General features: G+C 35.8%; 1 protein-coding gene across 8 annotated transcripts; it reads left to right on the forward strand.

Annotated features, from left to right (window-relative positions):
- The first annotated feature begins 1,362 nt into the window (after window positions 1-1,362).
- Window positions 1,363-16,741, forward strand: LOC18444386 (BTB/POZ domain-containing protein). 8 transcript variants are annotated; one of them, XM_088852593.1, is made up of 4 exons: window positions 1,363-1,552; window positions 1,825-1,867; window positions 4,665-4,935; window positions 15,249-16,741. In XM_088852593.1, the coding sequence occupies exon 4, from the start codon at window positions 15,253-15,255 to the stop codon at window positions 16,573-16,575; it is 1,323 nt and encodes a 440-aa protein (XP_088708719.1). In that variant the 5' UTR covers window positions 1,363-1,552; window positions 1,825-1,867; window positions 4,665-4,935; window positions 15,249-15,252; the 3' UTR covers window positions 16,576-16,741. The 8 variants fall into 8 exon arrangements, with proteins under 8 accessions (XP_088708719.1, XP_088708718.1, XP_088708720.1 ...); XM_088852592.1 differs by lacking the exon at window positions 4,665-4,935 and adding an exon at window positions 5,602-5,704 and having other exon boundaries at window positions 15,246-16,741; XM_088852594.1 differs by lacking the exon at window positions 4,665-4,935 and adding an exon at window positions 5,634-5,704 and having other exon boundaries at window positions 15,246-16,741.
- The last annotated feature ends 7,661 nt before the right edge of the window (window positions 16,742-24,402 follow it).

A 24,402-nucleotide genomic window follows, 5' to 3' on the forward strand; every position in this document is an offset into this window, starting at 1 on the left:
TGTTTTGAAATTTTGTGATGTATATTACCCTCTAATAAATGTAAATATATCTAAGGAAAAAGTTTATATAAGGATGCAACCTTATAATGTAGAACTACGGATGCACCTAAAAAATCCATCGGAAAAGATAGTTTTAATATTGAAAAACCCTTTGATTGATCATCTCGACATCGAGATATATGACCATGAAAAATAAAAAGATTTTAAGTATCAAAAATAGTGCATTTTACAACATATTATCTACACCGTCAATTTCCAAGATTTTCATATGATTAGAGATCTACTTGATTTTAATCATTTTTGGAAGTTTAAATTTTATAATTAGATATAAAAATGGATTTAGAGATAATCCTAAAAACATTTTATATCAAAATTATATACCATGATAAAATTTGAAGGTGCATCTTACCTCTACAGCTACGGATGCATCCGTATGCCAACTGCGCCCTTTTTTAAAGGGAAAAGTTTATATAAGGATGCTACCTTGTAATGTAGAACTATAAATGACCCTAAAAAATCCATCAGAAAAGATAGTTTTAATGTTGAAAAACCCTTTGATTGATGATCTCGACATCGAGAGGTATGACCATGAAAAATAAAAAGATTTTAAGTCTAAAAAATAATGCATTTTACAATATATTATTTACACCGTCAATTTTAAAGATTTTCATATGTTTATAGATTTACTTGATTTTAACCATTTTTTAAAGGAAAAAGTTTATATAAGGTTTGCAACCATAAAATGTAGAATTACATATGCACCTCAAAAATCCACAAGAAAATGTTGTTTTAGTGTTGAAAAAGCCTCTAATTGATCATCTCGACATTGAGATGTATATATATATATATATATATATATATATAAAGATTTTGAGTCCCAAAAATAGTTCATTATGCAATACATTATCTAAACTGTCTATTTTCAATATTGTTATATGTTTATAGATCTATTGGATTTTAACTATTTTTGAAGTTTAAAATTTTATAATTAAATGTGAAAATAGATTTTGAAATAATCATAAAAATTTGTTTCACCAAAATTACATGTTATGATGAAATTTGGAAGTGTGTTTTAATTAGATATATAAATAGATTTTGAAAAGTACACATTACCTCTACAACTGCGGATGCATCAGTATGCCAACTGCACCCTTTTTTTAAAACCTCGATACCCCGACATAAAAAAAAACAAGTAGGCCCCAATTCACACGAACCCTACAAATTTGAAAGGCCGGACACATTCCATGATGCGTCGAAATTTCGTCCCATTTAGAAATCTCACCAAGAGATAAAAGGAGCTTTATGTAATTTATGAGGAATCAGGTCCCTTTTCATTTCTCTCTCTAAATTTCGACAATAGTCAAGTCCAGGAGTGGGAACTTCTCTCCAATAATAGGAGTTGCAGGTGGCACGCCATGCCAAAGCATGCCCTGTCCCTCTAATGTTTATCCCTTGCATTGTTAGGGTTTTTAACTTAATTTATAATTTAGGGAATCAGAATGAATTTGTTGTAGGCGAAGCTATAACCGTTCTCCGTTGCTTCAATTCAATGGTAAGAATTACATCTACTTACTATACTCCCTCTTATTTGATTAACCAGATTTATTTTCTTGTAATTCCTTTGTAACTGTGGTTTTACTCCTGTTTGTAGTTGCCTTTTGGGTCAATCCGTACTTCCATTTTGTTTTCTATGTTCGGCTCTGTATTCTCTTATTTTTTCTTTCTATTTTCTTGCTTGCATTTATTTCAGTTTGTAGTTCTTTTTCTTTGATTAGGTTTACTTGTTTCATGATTGAATGCTTATCCCTTTCCTTTATAACGTAGTCTCGGAGTTGGATGAACTGAAAAATTGGCAATTTGGACAAAGGTATTTTTCTTCAGAATATTTATATGATGTTGGTATTCCTTGTAAATTTATGATTTTTACCTACCAAAAAAAAATAATTTAAATATCTTCTAATTCCAAGAGCTTGCTAGTATTAGAAGACTGTTTCATCGAAGTTACAAGAGAGAGAGAAGCTAGTAAAATAAGAAACCACCATTCATGTAATATTAACTTTGGTCTTCTCAAAATGATTTGGTTCAAGCTATTGAAGTTGTGATTTGATTGTATAAGCGGACTTCATGTGGGCCAGGTCATTATCTATAGCTTCTTATTGAACTGTTTCATGAATTATAAAATACTTATGTTACTTATTTTGAGGTAATGAAGATATGAAGTTACAAACATTAATGGGGAAACAAATCGAGTTCGAATGGATGAGCATGAAGTAGATGACATAATAAAATGATGTACTGAACTGATTTACATGAAGAAGATGGAGCAAACATTTCCTTGTGCTTGAGAAAAATGGGTACATTATGTTTGTGTCGCCTAGTATATAAAGTTCCTGAAAGAGGAGGGTCCATCACTGAATTGAGTTCTTTGAGAGGCTGATGTAATTGATAGATGATGGTAATATATGTGAATTCGAAAGGAAGGACCAAGTTTGGCTCATGGTAGCAACTTGCGGAAATAAGAGGCTTCTCTATCTGTACAGATTGTACAAAATCATTCATTTGAGATTCAGCTTTAAGTAGTGCTTGCCTATTGACAGAAATGCTATAGGCTTGAGCTGGGCTTTAATATCATCTATAGTGATTGAAGAAATTGTATTGCAATTGATAAGTTGATTCTCATTCGATCAAGTGGAGTTAACTCAAATATCCTCCTCATCTCCTCTATACATTCACTTTACCAAATTATTGTCCCAATGGATGACTAATGACCAAATTTTATTTCTTGTATGAAAACTGTGATTATGGACTTCGCAAAAGTTGGTTTTAAGGTTAATGTTAGAACGTGCACATTTTTTTTCGTATTTGTGTTAATGTGTAGCATATTATATGAATTTCCAACTATAAGCTACAAAACATATGTTTTGAGTTGCGTTATACTTAAAAGCGTCTCACTAGAGCCCTGTCATTGCTTTTTCCATTGGGGATGAGTATCTTGAAGTACTTATTGTTTGAGTATGCAGATTTTTAAATTGTTAATGAAGGTTCAATAGGTTAGGCATCCAAATTGAGGTTTAATGATTTTTGGAAGTGCTTTATCTATCAAGAATATATTTGTTCACAAATGCTTTTGGCAAAAGATATGGATGGAACTGAATTCAATCCACTTATTTGCTTTAAATGAGGGAATAAAGTTGCTATCGACGAGCCAGATATCTGGGGCATTTTAGCATGTGAAGGAACTAATAATCGAAGAAACGCATCAAATTATTTAATTGAATTCGTCAAGCGTCTTGCCTGCCCAGTCTTCATGTTAGATATTTGAATACTTATGAGAAATCTCTAATTTGTGGTACATTTCCTTAACGAAATTTTTCAGATATTATTCCTTCTAGGTGCTTTCAATGTTCCAAAAAAGGGTTTGCCAAGGTGGACCAAGGGGGGCCCAGTGTGTCGCTTAGGCCTAGGCGGGCAAATTGGGTAGCCTGTCCCTGGGCGACTGCCTAGGCACCCAAGGCCTCACCTAGGTGGACACCCAGCCCTGAGCGGCCTCCCGGGGCCTGCACCCCGCATAGGGGTGAAAATGCCCCTTGAGGGCTTTTTATTTTTTTATTTTTAGTATTTAAATGAAGGGGTTTAGGTTCATATCCAACCTAAACCCCATGTGAACCATTTTTAAAGAGATAGGAACCTCAAAAAACTTGCATTTTGTGATGTTCACAAGATCGAAGAGTTTCTCAAAGTTACAAGAAATTGATCCAAACATTACCCATTGAGTTTAGATTTAGTTTTAGAGTTTTTTTTTAGGACTATCAGAGGGTTTTTTAGAATATTTTCCGATTTTTACTGTGTGTGGACTATGGAGTGCATGGAGTTCGGATTATGGTATGGTCTATGGAGTATGGTCTAATGTTTTGAAGTTTGAACTTTGATTTTTGAATTTGAAATGTATTGAATTATGGACTGATGGACTATATATTATGTATTATAACTGTGGTGTGTCTCAATATGTCTTTTTTAATGTTTTACACAGTAAACTGACCCTAAAACAGTTAGATATCCCATGTTTTTTATTCCCAGTCACCTAGGCGCCGCCCACCGTATTTTGGAACGCTGGGTGTGTTATTACAAAGAGGTCATATTAGAGAGGTAGGGAGATTACCACTACGAAGCTTATTATAGTGCGGCATTCCCACCCCAAAATCCTTTGCTCCATTGGTGATTCTATTGGAAAATTGGCTCCTCTGCCAGGAGCATTTCATTTGCAATTACAGTAATTGAGAAGGCAGGATATGTGAGGATGGATGAGTTTGTTCTCTAGAGTGCTGAGTTTATTTTTACCTCATTTTTAAATTAATCTTATTAACCAGTTAAAGTTTTTGAACAAAGTATGAACTGTAAACTAATGGACTCGGAGAAAGACTCAACATGGTCATTAGGTGAGTCAACTTGGTTGAGTCCCAAGCCTCGGTAAGTTGTGAAACAACACTTCTGACAACATTTTGTACCCTGCAGTTAGTCTTTAAAATTTTCAGAAACACAAAAGATTCCTTCTTTTCCTTATCTTTTTAATGTACACCAGTATGCATTTTAATTTTAAGTTAAGTAGTTAGTAAATAAGGACAGGAGAAAACACCACTGTTTCTCAGTATGGACCTTTTCCCTAGTTTGGGAATGGCGAAAACGGGAATTGGTGGATAATAGTAGGGTTCAGCAATTTCACGTTTTTCCTTGTTCTTGGGGAAAACAGCAGCACACCCCTTGCCAAAATCCATAGAAAGGGGGAGAACACAGAACTCCCCAACCATCCCCTTTTATTTCTCACACTCTTTCTTAACCCTCGCTGCTCCCTTTCTCTTTCTTCAAGCCCTCTCCCACATTTGCACCAGCTCTCATATCGTTTTGTCCTATCCGTTCAAGCCATTGTAGACATTTCAGGTATGTTCATTGATTTTACTTTAATCTTAATTGTTCTTCATTGTTATTATTCTTCATTTTTCTCTACTGCTCATCTGATGGACATTTTAGTGTTATTTATGCTGTTGTTTTATATCTTTCCTCTTTGAATTTATCAGATTGAAAAACACAGTCCATGGTTGCATCATTGACACTATTCTTTGGCGTCTATTTATCTAAGCAGAGGTCATCGTCATGTGAATGGTGTGATGACCATAAACATGCTCCTAACCATGTAATCTACATAATGCATTTTAAGCTCTAAAAAAAATCTTCATCATGTGATAAAATAACATCAGATAATTCCCCAATAAACATAAAATATTTGCTCTTGATTTTCACCTCAGAGCCCTGATATGTTAGCATAAAAAATTAAGATTATTTTGGAAGAATGGAAGATTTTCTCAATTTTGTTTGGGCAGGATGAGTCAATATCTATTGAAAAAGGCGGTTGGGTTTTATTCTATGGTTGGTCAATTGTTAGAAGCTTTGAGATATTCATGAATAGTAAGCTCTCTTTCAATTAATTCTTATTGAAATTCCTAATGATTTTTTTTCTTGGTTGATTCTTGTGAACGAAATATATGGCTTGCTATGTAATAGTTTGGTCCTTGATGTGAATTATGAACTTATTGGTTTTGTCATTAGCTTTTGTAGCTTCTGATGTCGATCATTGTCAGGGGGGAAATTGAAATGCTATCAAATGTTTATCCTTTAAAGTTTTCACCAAAACATTGGTGAAAACTTCAATGTAAGCTCCAATTTAAACATGGCAGCTTCAATGCAAGCGCCAATTTATATTTGTGATAACTTGTATGGTGTGCTTGTTGTTCATTTCCTTATGTCGAGGACACTTGTTCATTTTGTTTGTATGATGGAACTGTGGTCCTCTTGTTTATGTTATGGAAATGTGAATGCATTTGGCTGTTGTAAATAACTAAAAAATCTCAATCCATTATGTAAGTAATGACATGGATAGATCATAACTAAAAAATCTCGATCAAAAGATAAGTTTCAGGCTCTAATCAATGAGTTTCATAATTGACAGCTAAATCAGTGGTTTCCAGATTTCTAGGTTAGCAAACCGGGGAAATTTCTGTCTGTAGATTTCCCAGGTTTTCACAAACAAGTTACCAGATGAGGGATCTTAGCTTCCAGCCACCAGTTTTCTAGTTCGAACTTTTTCTCACATTCCCAGTTTCTTAGAGTTTCTCCATGAAAACAGCTTCCTCAGTTACCAAACAGGGTCTAGAGGAGCTATTTGAGATGTATATGATGTGTGAAAGTAAAATATATCATGTACAGCTAAACAATTTAAACTTTAAACTTTAAACTAAACGAACCAGAATCTGTGATTGGCCTTTATTATCTAATCTGAACACCTATATTTATTAAACTAACTCTTTAATAAACTAACTCTTTAAGTATTTATATTTATTAAACTAACTCTTTAAGTATTTATATTTATTAAACTAACTCTTTAAGTATTTATATTTATTAAACTAACTCTTTAAGTATTTATATTTATTAAACTAACTCTTTAAACTAACTCTTTAAGTATTTATATTTATTAAACTAACTCTTTAAGTATTTATATTTATTAAACTAACTCTTTAAACTAACTCTTTAAGTATTTATATTTATTAAACTAACTCTTTAAGTATTTATATTTATTAAACTAACTCTTTAAACTAACTCTTTAAGTATTTATATTTATTAAACTAACTCTTTAAACTAACTCTTTAAGTATTTATATTTATTAAACTAACTCTTTAAACTAACTCTTTAAGTATTTATATTTATTAAACTAACTCTTTAAACTAACTCTTTAAGTATTTATATTTATTAAACTAACTCTTTAAACTAACTCTTTAAGTATTTATATTTATTAAACTAACTCTTTAAGTATTTATATTCATTCAGAGTTTCTTTAAATTGTTGAAGGAAGAAAGAAACAATAAGCCATATAAGAAAGAAATGTTTTATTTCTTCCAATATTTATTAAACTAACTCTTTAATATTTCTTTAATAAAATATTTCTTTAACTCTTTATTAAACTATTTCTTTATTAAACTATTTCTTTATTAAACCATTTCTTTATTAAACTATTTCTTTATTAAACTATATAAGAAAGAAACTATGTCTTTATTAAACTATTTCTTTAATAAACTATATAAGAAAGAAAATATTTCTTTAATAAAACTCTTTAATAAAATATTTCTTTATTAAACTCTTTAATAAAATAATTCTTTATTAAACTATAGAAGAAAGAAAATATTTCTTTAACTCTTTAACTCTTTATATTGTTGAAGGAAGAAAGAAACAATAAGCCATAAGAAAGAAAATGTTTTAGTACTGCCAATATTAGTCCAACTCATGAAGGAAAGTAAATTGCAGATGTACTCCCTCCTCCCCCACCCCACCCCACCCCACCCTCCACAATTCTCATTTTCATATGCTGACAATGTGATTCTTGGTAGCTCTTCTCCATCATATGAGCTATTTTATGCTTCCATTAATTTTATCATGGACTCCCCTTCTTGGAGTTACATTTCCATGATTGTCTTCGTGCACCTGTTTGTATCCTCGATTTATGATTCTGAGTAGCAACTCATTGCTGGACTGGATTTTGTTGTCACATACATGTCCCTATTTTATGTTTGTAATTCTCAATTTTTGGGAACCGATGGCATTCTCTTTTGCTTTTCTTTAGCTTTTTATTAATTTTCATCATTAAGGAATCCAATGGCATTCTTGTCATAAAGAACCCTTCAAATACTCGATACTATAAATTTGGCTGTCCTGTTAACCCCCATTTTGGAAAGTGTTATAGGCTCTTATAACTGGTGGTCAGAGCACCCAAAACCCACCATTTTACAAATATGGATAAAATTTCCAGATAATCTCACTCAGTCACTTGTGTGCACTGCTACTTGGGTTCTAAAGTGGCACCCCAGGGGACCACTTGAGCCACAAATGGTCCATCATGTAAAAGGTCATCCTAACAGCTCCAAAGCATATTACGTGACGGCATGCAAATGAGGCCTACATATTGGTAGTGGGTTTGACCTAATGTTTATGTTGAAGGGATTCCAAAATATAACTTTTGCAATATCATAGAAAACATGATCACTATGAAGTTATTATGAGTGTCTGCCTCATTGAATTAGTATGGATTCTGTCAGTGACGTTGTTGTGTCTTACATAGACATATGCTGGAGGGTTAAATTGTTGATTAATTAAGCAAGCCTTACACATCTGATATCCACAGATTGCTAAATGGGGATTGAATATGGCATGAAAAATTCTGCATGACTAAAGATCCAACAAGTCTTGTTTCTCTAAGCTAAGAAACAGCGGAATTATGAGATCTCTATATATGAGAACTCAGGTTTCTATCCATCTCTCGACCCATGTTCAGTTCTTGCATCTTTCAGCAAGGTTGACGCATATGTTGTAGTGTTTGAATACCTGCTAATACTGCTTAGTTTATTGATAAACACACATGGCACAATGTGTATACACAACTCACTATCGGTTCTCACCAGTTGAACTATGAAAAATAAACTGGAAAAGTACATCTATAGGTGATATATATAAAATGGGAGCTAGGTTCGGATCCATGTGCCGAAACAGTTTAGCTTCGCTAGGTTTGGGTGGTGGTTTGATTAGCGTGGAAAACATTATTTCATATAAAGTATAGGGTTTTATAATATATATAAGATAGAACCAAGTTATAATATAACTAATAATGTGAACATGTAAAGGTCTATTGATTTTGTGTTCCTTGAAGTACACACACCGTCGGCTTTTAAAGATTTAAAATTAACTCTTTTTTCTTATTTTGAATACTCATCTGATTCAAAACAGAATTAAATTTTATATCTATAAAATGTTGCTAAGTAGGTTTGTTTTATTGGGATTAACTATATTGTATCATCTGCTGGGAGCATTTTTAATTGATAGTTTGTCCACTCGTGCATACTCATGCCCACTTTTACACAAACAATTGCAACATTAAATGCATCATAAATGCTTCTTTAACTTCTTCTTTTTTTTAATAAAATAACAGATACTTTATACTAAAACCCAATAAAATCCCCTATCAATTTAATAAAGTATATTTTATACTTTATACATTTGGAATACCTTAAAAAAAATTTAAATTCATAATGAAATAACATAATTCAAAATGAATTAATCTACATGCACGTTAGTTTTTAATATTTTTTTAAAATTGTAAATTTTATATGAGGTTAGAGTTTTTTGCAAATCTAATTCATACTTGGAATAGCTTTATTTTGTAAGAATAAATTCGAAATTCTGAAAATTTTAAGCGATTAATTATTGAACCTAGTAAATTATATGTCCTAGTGTCATCCATATAGCATAACTGTTTTATTTCACCTCTTACATATCCCACAATATCAGCCATTACCAGGTTTTGTGTTGCTATATTTTTCATAGAAAGTGTGTTCAAGAACGAGTTTGAAATATTACTTGGAAGGGATGCAAAGATAAGATGCATTGCATATTGCATTATTATGTAACTCCAACCTGTAATATTCATTGCTGTAGCTTTTGAATATTCCTTAAAATCATCAATATTTTGAAGTTTTCTTTTTCCCAACAGAACTATATCTGTGGCATATTGTATTGGGGATTCAGAGACAAATTCTGAGATTAATTTGGATCCCAATTCGATAAATCCTGCTATAATAATGGCATTTTGTTTAGCATCATCACGATGATTCCTTCAGTAGCCAGCTCTTCCTTGCAGAAATCCTGTTGCATACCTTATGGCATCTGAATTTGGCCCATCTCCTTATGTTGGCTACATATATTCCTTTATGTATCCAAACAATGCTCTCTTTTTTTGTTTTTTAAGGAGAATGAATTAACTCATCAAAATAGGAATATCTTCTCCTATATTTCCAAGGCCGTATTGCTCAATAGTAGCAATTCTTATCATTTTCGTTTGAGTAACTGAGGATGATTCTTCCATTTGTTCCGAATTTTGAAGAAGTGAAGGAAAGCTAGGAGTCTTGAATTTGAAGGCTTTTTCAACTTCTTCTTTCTTCTAGTAGCAATTCCCATCATTTTCATTTGAGAGATTGAGGATGATTCTTCCTTTTGTTCAAAATTTCGAATAAGTGAAGGACAGTTAGGAGGCTTGAATTTGAAGGCTTTTGCAGCTTCATCTTCTTTCTTCTTTTTGTAGTTTTCTTTATTCTCAAATATTTGCAAATGGTTCTCACGGATTTATATAACTTTTGCTTCTTCCTTCTTTTCTTTCCTTTGCTTTCTTATCAGTCCATATTTTTAACTTTTATGTATTTCTTTGAGATTTTATGGGTGATATATGCTTTTCAGCATATGAGGTCCAATGAATTAAATAGTTCAACTGGTGTACCTCATCATTTTGAACTCTTTCAGAGTTATGTACCAGGAGGTAGTTAGCATCAACTCTTAATTTAGGAACCTCAGGATCTTCTAATTGCTCTGGAGTAATTGTAGCACGGGCCATTTTAGGGGGCTAATCTCCTCTAATGTCTAATAGCTTACTAGATTCTTCTTTTACTATAGTCACCATATAGCTTTGAGCAATTTGAGAAGCTTCCCTGTTAGGTGAATTTATGATTTCTCTAGCAAGTGGGTCAATATTTACCATTGGGAGAATAGTGGGTAAAGCATTTTTCTGGCTTGTCTGAAGAAGAGATTTATTTACAGGTTTGAGAGTAATGGTGGAGTATTTCACTGGTGTTCTGTATGAACTTTTTGGAAATATTTTGAAATCTGGCTTCTTTTTTTTTAAACCAATTATGAAACTTTCATAATCTACACAGGGACCAGCTTCAGACACAAAATTTGAAATTTTTGGAAATTTAATATCATAATTTAATTTTTGCTAAACTTGTTAAATTAAAAATGCATCTAAATGTTATGGTAGCATATTTAGAATAAATCTACTCATTTGACTTCTATACAAACCATAAATGCTCTAATAATATACTCATCATTAAGGCTCAAAGAGAAGTTTGAAAAAACTGTGCAAATATTATTTTTGTCTAAACATCCTTTAAATTGACATGCTAGGGCTTTTTTCCATTCCAAATGTCTGATATCCAAAAGAAAAACTAAATATTCTGCTCGTAAATCATAATTGAAATGTGGATGAACGAGACTATCTATTTGTCCAATATATACATATTGATACTTCTTATTTTTCCAACCTTCAATATCTAATTTTTCTTAAAAAGGTAAAAATACTAGAGGCATATTCCTTTACCTTTCACATGGAGATTTATTTCTGACTGGCGAACTGACATAGAGAATCTAGACTCAATCAGAGAAATTTTATATAAATCTTGCTTGTTGACTTTATGGAAACTAACATTACCTTGACCTGGTTAAGGAAACAGAGGAAGTTGATCTGGTTAGGGATTTTGGATTTTGCAGAGTCAATGTCTGTCTTTTTGTTGAAGAGGCCAAGGAATATTTGGTTCTTAACATCTTTTTCTGAGAAATTGGATGACCTGATAATTTGGGAGGCTCATTTTGTCTAGAATCTTCATCTTCTAGAAGGCTCTTTACCCATTGAAAATTGAGAATTCTTCATTTGTTTCTTGAGAGAAAGACATATTATCATCAGAATCAGATTCTTCTTCGAACAACTTACTTTTTTTTTCCATCATTTGTGCATATTTCTCAAATCCTAGAGGGTACTTAACATATGGTTTTTGGCATAAAACCCTTTGCCATATGATACTGTTCAATTTTCAAAACCATTTGCAAACAATTGCCCCCTGAATATACAAAGATTGCTGAAAAATCATCATTAAAAAGAATATTTGATGATAGAGCTTGTCCTCCAGCAATAAAAGGCCTTCATGCTTAAAAACATATCCCAAGTACCTTCCAGGATTTGAGACAAATAGATATTCTTGTTCATCCGCATTTCAATTATGATTTAGGAGCAGAATATTTAGTTTCTCTTTTGAATATCAAACATTTGGAATGGAAAAAAGCCATCGTATCTCAATTTAAAGTATGTTTAGACAAAGATCATATTTGCACAATTTTTCCAAACTTCTCTTTGAGCCTTAGTAATGAGTTTAATACCAAAGCATTTATGGTTTGTGTGGAAGTCAAAGGAGTAGATTTCTTACCAGGGTCTGTATATGTTACCATAGCATCTAGATCTATTTTTAATTTAACAAGTTCAACAATTACTTGTTCATAATTAGATTATGGTATCAAATTTCCAAAAATTTCAAATTGTGTCTGAAGTTGGTCCCTGTGTAGATTTTGAAAGTTTCGTAACTGGTTTCCCAGCTATTTTTAAATACTTAAGTATCATAGATTTCAAAAGAAAAAGTCGGTTTTCAAAATATTTCCAAAAAGTCCATACAGAACACCAGTGAAATACTTCACGATTACTCTCAAACATGTAAATAAATCTCTTCTTCATACAAAAGAGAAAAATGCTTTACCCCCTATTCTCCCAATGGTAAATATTGACCCACTTGCCAGAGAAATCATAAATTCACCTAACTAGGCAGCTGCTCAAAGCTATATGGTGACTACAACTAAAGAAGAATCCAGCCAGCCATTAGTCATTGGAGGAGATTGCCCCCAAAAGTGGCTTATACTACAACTACTCTAGAGCAATTAGAAGATCCTGAAGGTCCTAAATCAAGGGTTGATGCTAGCTACCTCCTAGTACATAATATCAACTCTGAAAGAGTTCAAAAAGATGAAGTACATCAATTGAACTATTTAATCCATTGGACCTCTTATGCTGAAAAGCATATGTCTGCCGTAGAGTCTCAAATTCAAGAAATAAAGAAAAACTCAGGAATATTAGCTGATAAGAGAGCAATGGAAAAGAAAGAAAAGAAGAAAAATTATACAAATCCGTGAGAAATATTTTCAAATTTTCTAGAGTAAACAAAATTACAATAAGAAGAAGAAAGATGAAGCTGCAAAAGCCTTCAAATTCAAGCCTCCTAGCTTTCTTTCACTTCTCCAAAATTTTGAAAAAATGAAAGAACCATCTTCAGTCTCTCAGATGAAAATGATGAGAATTGCAACTATTGAGCAATAGTAATTGCTAATTCACTCATGTTCTTGGAATCCAAGATAGTAATAAAAAGGGCAAGTAATAAAAAATGCTCTCATAAATAAAATGTTAAAAACTTTGAATCTTAATTAATCGTTTATGATCGTAATTTCACCTTGCATATAGAAATATAAAATGTAGTATTTTTATATAAAGTTTGGTCATTAATGTTATTTCAATTTGTCATTTTGCATATTTAGTAATTGTTTACGATTCAAAAAGTATTGATCATTAAAATTTGAATTTAATGACGTCCACAATTAGTATTTTTAAAATTTTGTCACTATTCTTATTCATATTCTATTTTAATTAACTCTCATGTATTAATTAGAAATGATCAAAATCAAATGAAAATTATATTTACTCTTTAAGAATTAAGGTATGTCATTATTTCTATTGTAGTTTTGAAAATCAAATTTTACTAAAAAGGCGATATACATTAAAATTTGTAAATTTTATTAATAAAAATTCTATAATATTAAAATTATACTTCAGAAATAGATTTTAGTTATGCATATCTCTCCTAGAAAAAAAATATCATTCTAATACCATTACTTGTGAGTAACAAATTTTCGCAAGTTTTTTTAATAAGAGGCTTTCATATCTTTCTATTAGTTCCACATATATTGAATCATAGTTAAGGCTAGAACTTGTGACATTCATTTGGATGATACACCTAAAGAAATTTCATTCACATTTAATATATTCCTGAAAAATATTATGTAATTGTTAAATTTGAGCCACTATTTAGACAGTCAGGTCTAAGTATTTATAGAAAGTCAAGAAAATGCACCTATATGAGTATTCTACTCAAGAGAGTATATATCCAATTTAATACCGTGGAACTTATTTTCTATCCTTTCTAACTCTCTGCAAGGAGGATTGAAAGCTTTCCCAAACTTGTCCGAAATTTTATACCTTCAAGGCCTCCATGCTAGTACATTATAGAGATGACAAAATGCAATAAATCCTAATACAACAAACTTAAATAAATGGGTTAGACATCTAAATTCATATGCGATAGCAATATATCTTTCTCTATTACGTATATTGAGATCTAGAGAGTTGCTTTTCAATCTTAAGATGTCATTTTCTCCAGGTACATATAATATATGTAAATTTTCTTTCTTATCACTTCGTAGTAGAGTTCTACGTGGCACTAAAATGTACATTTTGTCAAAATACAATAGTATTATCCAATCTCTCGTTTCATCTGACACCATCATAAACATTGTGCAGCACACACGCTTCTGCTAGTACTGTCTAGTGCACTATAGAAAATCATATATCAATTGAGGTCATGACCATTCAGTGAGATGATCTAAGGTGTAACTAGAGAGAGATCTCATCATTTCATTGGATGGTCTAATGCACTGGAAAATAAGTTACTGTCTTTGTAGAGCTCTCTCTCTCTCTCTCTCACACACACACACGCACACGCCTATATATATATGTAGAACTACAGATGCACCTCAAAAATCCCTTGGAAAAGGTTGTTTTAATGTTGAAAAACCTTTTACTTGATCATCTCGATATCGAGATATATGAATATGAAAACGAAAAAGATTTTAAGTCTCAAAAATAGTGCATCTGCAACACATTATCTGGACCGCCCATTTTTAAGATTTTCATATATTTATAGATCTACTTAATTTTAAGCATTTTTGGAGGCTAAAATTATTTTCAGATAATCCTAAGAATGTTTTATGCCAAAAATACATGTTATGATAAAATTTGAAGGTGCACCTTAATTGGATTGTTTAAGGATGCGACCTTATAGATACCACACCCTATATATATATATAGATATCTTCACAATGAATTTTGGGGTGGAAAATCTTGGGTTAAGTGTCTTGAATTTTTTGCTGAATGTGGTCAGAGTCATGGGTAAGTTTACCATATGTAATGGACCATGGTGCATAATACTCCAAGGCTACATTCACTATCTATTCCCACAAATGGATGGTTAGAAACTGAAATCAAGTAGATGTCCCTATGCACCTCGTAGTAGTTAATCTTGAATCATTCATCCACTGGGAGCAGGCAGTGGATGGAGGCATTGGAATACTATACACCATATTCCATAGGATTCTACTGGGCTTTTCTCAGGGTAATAGCTCCGAATTTTTACTCTTCATCTTTTGTTATGATATTATGTGTACTTTGTTAGTAGGGAGATGGGTGAGGCAAGTGAAGAAAGAAGTGGGTGCGTGCTTGGAGACAGGCCCACGAGCGATGTGGTGGTGAGGCTTCGAACAAAAGATGGGAGGGATGAGTGGTTTTATTGCCACTCCCACATCTTGACCGCCAAGTCCACCTACTTTGCAGACAGGCTCTCAGATGCTTGGCCCACTTGCCAAATCCTTGACTCCCGAAATTGCGTCGAGGTTCACTGCCCTGACTCCGACTACGATCACCATGTCTCCATGCTCCGCCTCCTCTATCTTCCTGAGGAATCTGTGACTGAAGCATGGCACAGTGTGCGCTCGACGCTTGGCATCCTTCGAGCTGCTCTTTGTCTAGGCTGCACACACATAGTCAATGGGTGTGTGGAATACTTAGAAGCAGTCCCTTGGGAAGAAGCAGAGGAGGATGAAATCTTGGAAGTCATTCCATCCCTCGGGCCTCGAGCAGAGCCCGTTCTGGCCCGGCTTCAGCCTGTTGAGCCCATTGTCCGTAACCGGGTTTTCCTCTCAGCCTTGCGACTAGCCACTTCACGGAACCCTTGCGAGCCTAAGTCCACTGCTCAGGAACAGCTTGATTACATGCTGACAGATGATGATGACCTACCCCTTGTAAAACCTGATGGTCAAATAAAGGTGGAGATTCAAAAGTGCATGGATGACCTCTTTGTGAGGTTCAGTGATGGGCTTAGCTCGACGCTTAGAAAGCCTGAGGACTCGTTTGAGGCCTCAGAGGTTCAGTTACTAGGGGATTTGGCAGATCTTGTTTGGGCTTGTAGGGTTTTGCCCAAGTTGGACATGATGAAGGGGTTCGTACATGAGTGGTATACGGTCTCAGACGAGGTCTTGAGGTTGGTAGGGTATGAGAGGTTGGCCTCTTGCGCAGGCGTCATGAAGCTAAAGGTGATTGAGGTGGCGGCTCGGGTTTTGGAAGCTGTTGCATATGGAACAGTCATATTGCCTGCACCTAAACGGCTCAGGTTGGTGAAGACATGGCTTCCCTTTGTTAGAAAAACAAAGCCCGAGCTTGACGTGGAGGCAGATGGTGAGAAAGAGGGGGAAAAAGAGAACCAGGGGGTTTGCAAGATGGATGCTGAACTTTGTCAAAGCATTGAGTCTGCCTTTGTTTCTCTCGTGCTTGCACTTCCGTCTGGGGACCAAGCTGATATATTGGCTGATTGGCTCAAGGATGATCAGGTTAGATTCCCAGACCTTAGTGAGGCTTTTGAGGTGTGGTGTTATAGATCCAAGAAGGCCAAAAGGAGGCTATCATTGGGCTTGAGTGGCTCGGCCACTGGCACCGCACTAAGTCACTGATTGCGATGATGGGATAGGATGGTCCTTTCTAGTTTATTGGTTGTTTGGGTTTTGGGCAAGCCATGATCTAACCGAGATTTGCTGCTTGCCTGTTCAAGCACCTGAACCTGGAGGCGTGGGATTGTATATAATTTATATGATTGATGGGTCTTAATTTCTTGGGAAATGAGGGAGAGCATCTTTTTTATTTTGATAATTGCAGTGTTATTTATTCGTTAAGAGGAGAGTTCTAAAGGTCAGATGGAGAAATTTTAACCAAGTATGCACAACGAAAGAACCAATGTTTTTGATTTGGGATTTTAGTAGGATTCAATTTTCGGACACGGTCTTGGTGCAGAAGAAGGAATCATGTCTTCACTAAAACTCGTGCAATGGAATTTTGCCATTGTAACGACTCGCAAGCTCCCTCCCTCATGGGTCTCTCTCTCTGTGACATCAAGTAATCAAGTAGTAGGGTGGCTCTGTTCTGTCAATCTTCCCTTGGTTCCCATCTCTGAGTCCCTTTCTAAGTATTAGTTCTCTTCTTTTTTTCGAACCACAATCATATGACTTTTTTATGGCAAAGGAATCGCAAGTCTTCCAGTTTCTTGTTGAAAGCTTCAAGAGATTATTACATTCATGCACCCCATCTCACAAAAGAAAAACAGTTTAAAATTATCCTCCCATCACTTTTTCTTGATCGAAAAATAGTGTAGCCTGCCGCCACCCCTTTGTTTTGGGCTGATATTCGGGGCACGCCATTATAATCATTGTGACAGGCAGTTGAGCCAAGTTTTGCGCATAAAATGCCCTCAAATGAAACCTGGAACGGCTATCGAACCTGGTCCTGTTTGAACCGACTGCTCCTGTCTGGTCGGATTTCATCGTCGTCAACATAACATTTGAATTGCCCCTTAAAACATTACTGCACGCACCCGCACAGAGGGAGAGAGCTCCCTGCCAAATAACATGCACGGTTAATTCTTGGGGTATTTCGCTCAATAAAGTTATAAATAAATGGAAAGTTATAAATAAATGGAAAACAAATATGAGGCGGTGTCCCCTGTGAAGGGAGCAGGGGAAGAGAAAAACAATAGGAAAAAGGAGTAGGAGAGCCAAAACTTGACGGCCAAGATCCATCCATGGTGTATGAGAGCCAATCTATGCTTATGATCACATCAAAGTCTTGAATTTTTAGGAGTATTAAATCCACTAGAAGTTCCTTTTCCTCTATCCTTATCACACAAGATTTGTATACTAGATTGGTATTAATTAAATTCCCCATAGGTGTAGCTATCTCTAAAATGTATTCCAATTGTTCTGGTTCTACCTTTAAATGGCATGTAAAGTGCGGTGACACAAATGAATGAGTAGATTCAGGATTAATCAAAACATGAGCTGCTTTTTGAAAAATAGTAAGAGTATTGTGGATCACCGATTTTGAGGCCTGAACGTCTTGCTGAGTGATCGCGAATACTCTTCCCTTCGTCTGAGGTTTTTGGGCTGCCTCTTCAGGCTTCGAATGTTGCTACATTTTTAAGGCAAGACAATTTTTAATCTTGTGCCTCAACTTCTCACATTGGAAACAAGCTCCAGTTTCCCAATAACAAGGTCTCATCCCATGTTTCTTCCCACATTTTTTACAAGGCTCTAGTGGGCTTTGAAATGGCGCGGGCCTTGGCCTATTGTTTGTTCCTTCAAATTGTTGTCGATTAGATGGTATTGGCTTATTCTAACTTCTCTGGTTTTTCCTCTTTTGGTAATCTTCGCAATCTTTTTCAACAATTTGGGCTCGATCTACTATTTTAGCATAAGTTCGTAATTTTAATACTGATATTCTGCTTCTTATGGCTGGCCTAGGGCCTCTTTCAAATTTTTTTACCTTTCTTGCCTCATCGTTGACTATATGTAGTGCAAACCTGGCCAATTCAGTAAACTTAACCTCATACTATGTTACTGTCCTGTTTCCTTGGACTAATTCCAAAAATTTCATTCCTTTTGATCTCGAACAAAATCTAGGAAGTACTTTTCATTAAATGTCTCTAGAAAGACTTTCCAAGTCAAGGGTTTATTTTCTAGGACTAATACTCCTTTTGCCATCCGCCACCAATGTTGGGCTTCACCTTCCAACATAAAGACTGCCAAAGTGACCTTCTTATCATCAAGACATTTCATTACCTCGAATATTTTCTCCAATTGTATAATTCATCCCTCAGCTTCTAGTGGGTCTGTAGCACCTTTAAAAGAAGGTGGGTTTATTTTTTAAAATTGTTTGATATTACACCCACCATTTCCATCAGCTGACTGCCTTGGTGTATTATTGTTTTCCATCTGATGTTGAATAAAGGCAACCATGTTTTCCAAGGCTTTATGAATTCCCTCCATATTAGCTTCAGCCATTTAGGATCTTGACCTTGTACTAATCTGTACAAACAATAAATATGACTTAGAGTAGATTCTTATCAAATTTCCTAAGAATCCGAAACCTATTGCTATGATACCATAATTGTCACACCCCAAGATTTATAACATTGAAATCCCTGAGATGTAAGAATCCATCTTTAACAAAAATGAAATTTATCTACTTCACCATTTATTGCACTAAAAAAGATTTTTCCATTTCTAAGAGTCTGTACAAAGTCTACTCATAACTAGTATTAACATGAAGGTTTAGATATACATCTATTGATAGGACAAATTTTACACTAGTGAATTTGAACAAAAATAGCAAAGAGAAAATTTTATCATAACTATGACTTCTTCCAAAGTTGGTCCTGTTGTGCCTTCAACTAGGGAGGCTGCAATTACCTTGAAAAAATTTTACCATAGTTTGATGAGTTTGGCTACTCAGTAAGTGACCATCATAGTCCTAAAAAATAATCATAGTCGAAAGATGTAAGCATTTTCAAAAAGGGAGGTCTATTAGAAACAATGCGAGCCAAAACGCATTTATGGATAACAATTTCATTTTCAGAAATGCACAATTAAACATAATCCAAATGATTGAAATGCATATAAGTATTTTAACAACAATGCATAACTCAAAGGATTTCATAAAATACCCTACTGGCGTCCCAAGTAGGTCACCTATATACTCCACCAGCATCTTGGATGAGTCCAAACAATTCTTGCAGGTCCAAACATACCTCACCGGCATCCCTAATGAGTCCAAATAGTCCATACCAGCGTAACCAGATAGGTCCAAATAATCCCTGCAGGTCCAAACATACATCACCGGCATTTTGGATGAGTCTAAATAGTCCCTATCGACGTCCCAAATAGGTCCACACATACTGAAATTAGCTCAGAAACTTTTTAACATCAGAGAGCATCAACATCGTATATTCAAAGTATCATTGAAATCATTAACAAGAATTCACTTGAAGCAATTTAAACAATTACTTTCATTGAAATATTTGTAAGTAATCAATCAAACAATTTGGATAAAAATTGAAGAAAGGTAGCAGATCGAACAGGTATATTTGAAATGGAATCCAAGAGGCAGTCGATTAATAATTTAAGAGCTTTTATAGAAATCCAAGGTTAAACACATAAATATCACAATTTTATTGAATGTAATTTCATAATTAATTATTTTACAAGAATAGGTAAAACTTATAGTATCTAAAATTCATAGACAAACAAAAATACAATTAAATGCAGAAATGCGTAAATGTCACAGTATTGGCAGTATCAAATATCAATGTTTCACATAATGATTTTACCAGAAATGACATCACTTACACATAAATTTTACAATGTCTAAATTTCTAATAAACAAAAATAATAATTTTAACAGAAAAAAATGATACCATATGCACATAAAATTACAGTATAAAAATGGTGAACAGACTATTTTTCAGGATAATGAGATCATTTAGCTATAATATTTGCGAGAGAATTTTCGATAAAATTCGACTAGAGAGAAGGAGTTTACTGCGCTTGTAAGAGGGAGAGCGAGAAGGGAAGTTATGTAGGGCGAGAGTCCTTACCCTCTTTCTATTTAACTCCTTAAAACCTATTATTATATTACTTTATTAAACTTCACCTCATACATGAGGTGTAATACTAATAATAAATGTGTAACGTTTAAAACCCACATCCACCAAAGGACGTGGCAATTGAAAGAAAAAGTGAAGGGTAAAAGGGAATAAGAGTAGTGAAGGTCCCTAAGGACCATAATGCCTATATGGACCATCATACTATAAAGAGCCTTTTTTCATTTTTATTTTTATTTGTTTTTATTTTAAGTTTAGGATTGTTACATGCATGACCCTAAACTGCTTATCCTCAGTCCATACTGCATGACCATAAACTCCTCATTCTTCGACAATTCTGCTTGACCCTAAACTGGTCAGCCTTGGTCTATACTGCATGACTCTAAACAGCTCAGGCACAGTCCATACTACATGACCCTAAACTGCTCAACCTCGGTCCATACTGCATGACTCTAAACTGTTCAGCCTCAATCCAGACTGCATGACCTTAAACTACTCAGCCTTGATTTTATACCGCAGGACCCTCAACTGCTCAGCCTCGTGCCATACGGCATTACCGTAAACTGCTCATCCTTGGTCCATACCGCATGACCCTAAACTTCTCAGCCTCGGTCGATATTGCATGACCATTAAGTGCTCTACCTCGGTCCATACTGTGTGACCCTAAACAGCTCAGCCTTGGTCCATACTGCATGACCCTAAACTGCTCAACGTCGGTCTATACGACATGACCGTAAACTGCTCCGCCTCGGACAAAACTGCATTACCTAAACTTGCAAGCCTCAGTCCATACTGCATGACCCTAAACTGCACATACTCGATCCATACTGCATGACCCTAAACTGCTCTACCTCGGTCCATACTGGATGACCTTAAACTGTTCATCCTTGATCCAGACTACATGACCCTAAACTGCTCAGCGTCGATTTATACTGCATGACCCTAAGTTGCTCATCATCGGTCCATAATGTATGACCTTAAACTATTAGGCCTCAATCCACATTACATGGCCATGAACAGCTCAGCATCGTTCCATACTAAACTACTCAGCCTCGATCCCTACTGTATGACCCTAAACTACTCAGCCTCGGTCCATACTGCAAGACCCTAAACTGCTAAGCCTTGGTCCATACAGCATGACCCTAAACTGCTCAGCCTCGATGTATCCTGCATGATCTTAAACTTCTCAGCCTAGGTCCATAATGCATGACCCTAAGCTTGTAAACCTTAGTCTAATCTACATTGCCATGAACTGCTCAACCTCGGTCCATACTGCAAGACCCTAAACTGTTCAGCATCGGTCCATACTGCATGACCCTAAACTGCTAAACCTCGGTCCATACTACATGACCCTAAACTACCCAGCCTCGACCCATACTGCATGACCCTAAACTTCTCAGCTTAGGTCCTTAATGCATGACCCCAAACTGCTCAGCCTCGGTACATACTGCATGACCCTAAACTTCTCAGTCTCGGTCCTTATTGAATGACCCTTAACTGCTCAGCCTCAATCCATCTTGCATGACCCTAAACTGTTTAGGCTCGGTCCATACTGCATGACCCTCAACTGCTCAGCCTTGTACCATACAGCATGATCGTAAACTTCTCATCCTCGGTCCATACTGCATAACCCTAAACTGCTCAACCACGATCCAGACTGCATGACCCTAAAGTGCTCAGCCTCGATCCATACTGCATGACCCTAAACTGTTTAAGCTCGGTCCATACTGTATGACCCTAAACTGCCTTGCCTCGGTCCATAGTGCATGACCCTAAAGTTCTCAGCCTCGATCGATACTACATGACTCTAAGTATCTCAACATCTGTCCTTATGGCAGGACCCTAAATTGCTCATCCTCGATCTGTAATGCATGACTCTATATTGCATGACCCTAAACCGCTCAGCCACGATACAGACGGCATGACCCTAAAGTGCTCAGCCTCGGTCTATACTGCATGACCCTAAACTGCTCAAGCTCGATCCATACTGCATGACCCTAAACTGCTCTGCCTCGGAACATCCTGCATGACCCTAAAGTTCTCAAACTCGATCCATACTGCATGATCCTTTACAACTCAGCCTCGGACTGTACTGCATGACCCTAAACTGCTCACCCTCGGTCATTACGATATGAATGTAAACTGCTCAACCTCGGACCAAACTCATGACCCTAAACTACTCAGCCACAGTTCATACTGGGGGATCCTAAACTATTCAGCCTCGGTCCAAACTACATGACCCTAAATTGCTCAGCCTCAGTCCATACTGCATGACATTAAACGGCACAGCCTCAGTCCATACAACATGACCCTAAATTGCTCATCCTCGGTCCATAGTGCATGACCCTAAAGTTTTTAGCCTCGATCCATACTGCATGACACAAAACTGCTCAACCTCGGTCCATGTTGCATTGAGCCTAAACATCTCAGTCTTGAACCACACTACATGACCCTAAACTATAAAGCCTTGGTCCAGATAGCATGACCCTAAACTGCTCTGCCTCGGTCCATACTAAATGACCTGAAACTGCTCAGCCTCAGTTCGTACTGCATGACCCTAAACTACTTAGGCTGGGTCCTTTATACAAGACCCTAAACTGCTCAACCTCGGTCCGTACTGCATAGCCCTAAACTGTTCAGCCTCGGTCCGTACTGCATGACCCTAAGCTACTCATTCTTTGTCTATACTGCATTACCCTAAAGTGCTAAGCCTCGGACCATACTACATGATCCTAAACAGCTCAACCTCGGTCCATACTGCATGACCCTAAACTGCTCAGCCTCGGTCCATTCTGCATGACCCTAAACTGCTCCGCCTCGGTCCATACTACATGACCCTGAGCAGCTCACCCTCGATCCATAGTGCTTAAGCCTATACTACTGAGCCTTGTTCCACACTACATGACCCTAAACTATGCAGCCTCAGTCCATAGTGCATGACCCTAATCTGCTCAGCCTCGATTTATACTGCATGACCCGAAACTAACAGAATAATTTTGGATAGCATTCTTATTACTGAAGTATGCATTCAAGAGTATTAGAGGACACCCCTGGTGTATTAATAAAGCTGGACATGGAGAAGACCCATGATTAGGCTGAGTGGGAGATCCTTACAGAGATTTTGAGGTGTATGAGTTTTGGAGTCCGGTGGAGGAACTAGATCTATGACTGTCTTAGCAGTGCTCATTTCTCAGTCTGAAGGGACCTTGTTCATGATAAGGAGTCTCACAGTGAGCAATTTCATGTGTCCATAAATAAATAGATCATATATGTGGTAAAGACAGTCACGACATTGAGAAGCACAAAAACTGAAAGTTCAACTTCATGTTAACCTATTCATTCTTCACATTTTCATTCTATCATCTTAGCCATTCTAAATATTTGTTCTTTACATAAACTATAGATGCATAGAAACTAAACCCACTTACCTTGAATTCTCACAGTATCTCAAATCCTCACTCACGGCCTCCACGGGCTTTCCTTAAGCTGCATCAGTGGGTTATCTTCAAGGGGCAGTAGTGAACTCCTTAGGGGGAGAGAGGGAGTAGAATGAAGAAAATTAGGCTAACCTGTTTAAGATCATGCAGTTTTGTTTGAGGCTAAGGAGTTTACGGTCATACCGTATGGACCGACGCTGAGCAGTTTAGGGTCATGCAGTATGGACCGAGGCTAAGCTGATTAGGGTCATGCAGTGTTGACCGAGGCTGAGCACTTTAAGGTCATGCAGTTTAGGATCATGCCATATGGATCGATGCTGAGCTGTTTAGAGTCATACAGTATCGACCGAGGCTGAGAACTTTAGGGTCATACAGTATGGACCGAGGCACTGCAGTTTAGGGCCATGCAGTAT

This window comes from Amborella trichopoda, chromosome 11 (assembly GCF_054954075.1).
Source record: "Amborella trichopoda isolate Santa Cruz 75 chromosome 11, AtrichopodaSantaCruz75HAP2 v2.0, whole genome shotgun sequence".
In the NCBI taxonomy this organism is placed as follows: domain Eukaryota; kingdom Viridiplantae; phylum Streptophyta; class Magnoliopsida; order Amborellales; family Amborellaceae; genus Amborella; species Amborella trichopoda.

Coding starts and splice junctions, on each gene's coding strand:
- LOC18444386 (XM_088852593.1), top strand. CDS start 15,253: ATGGGTGAGGCAAGTGAAGAAAGAAGTGGGTGCGTGCTTGGAGACAGG.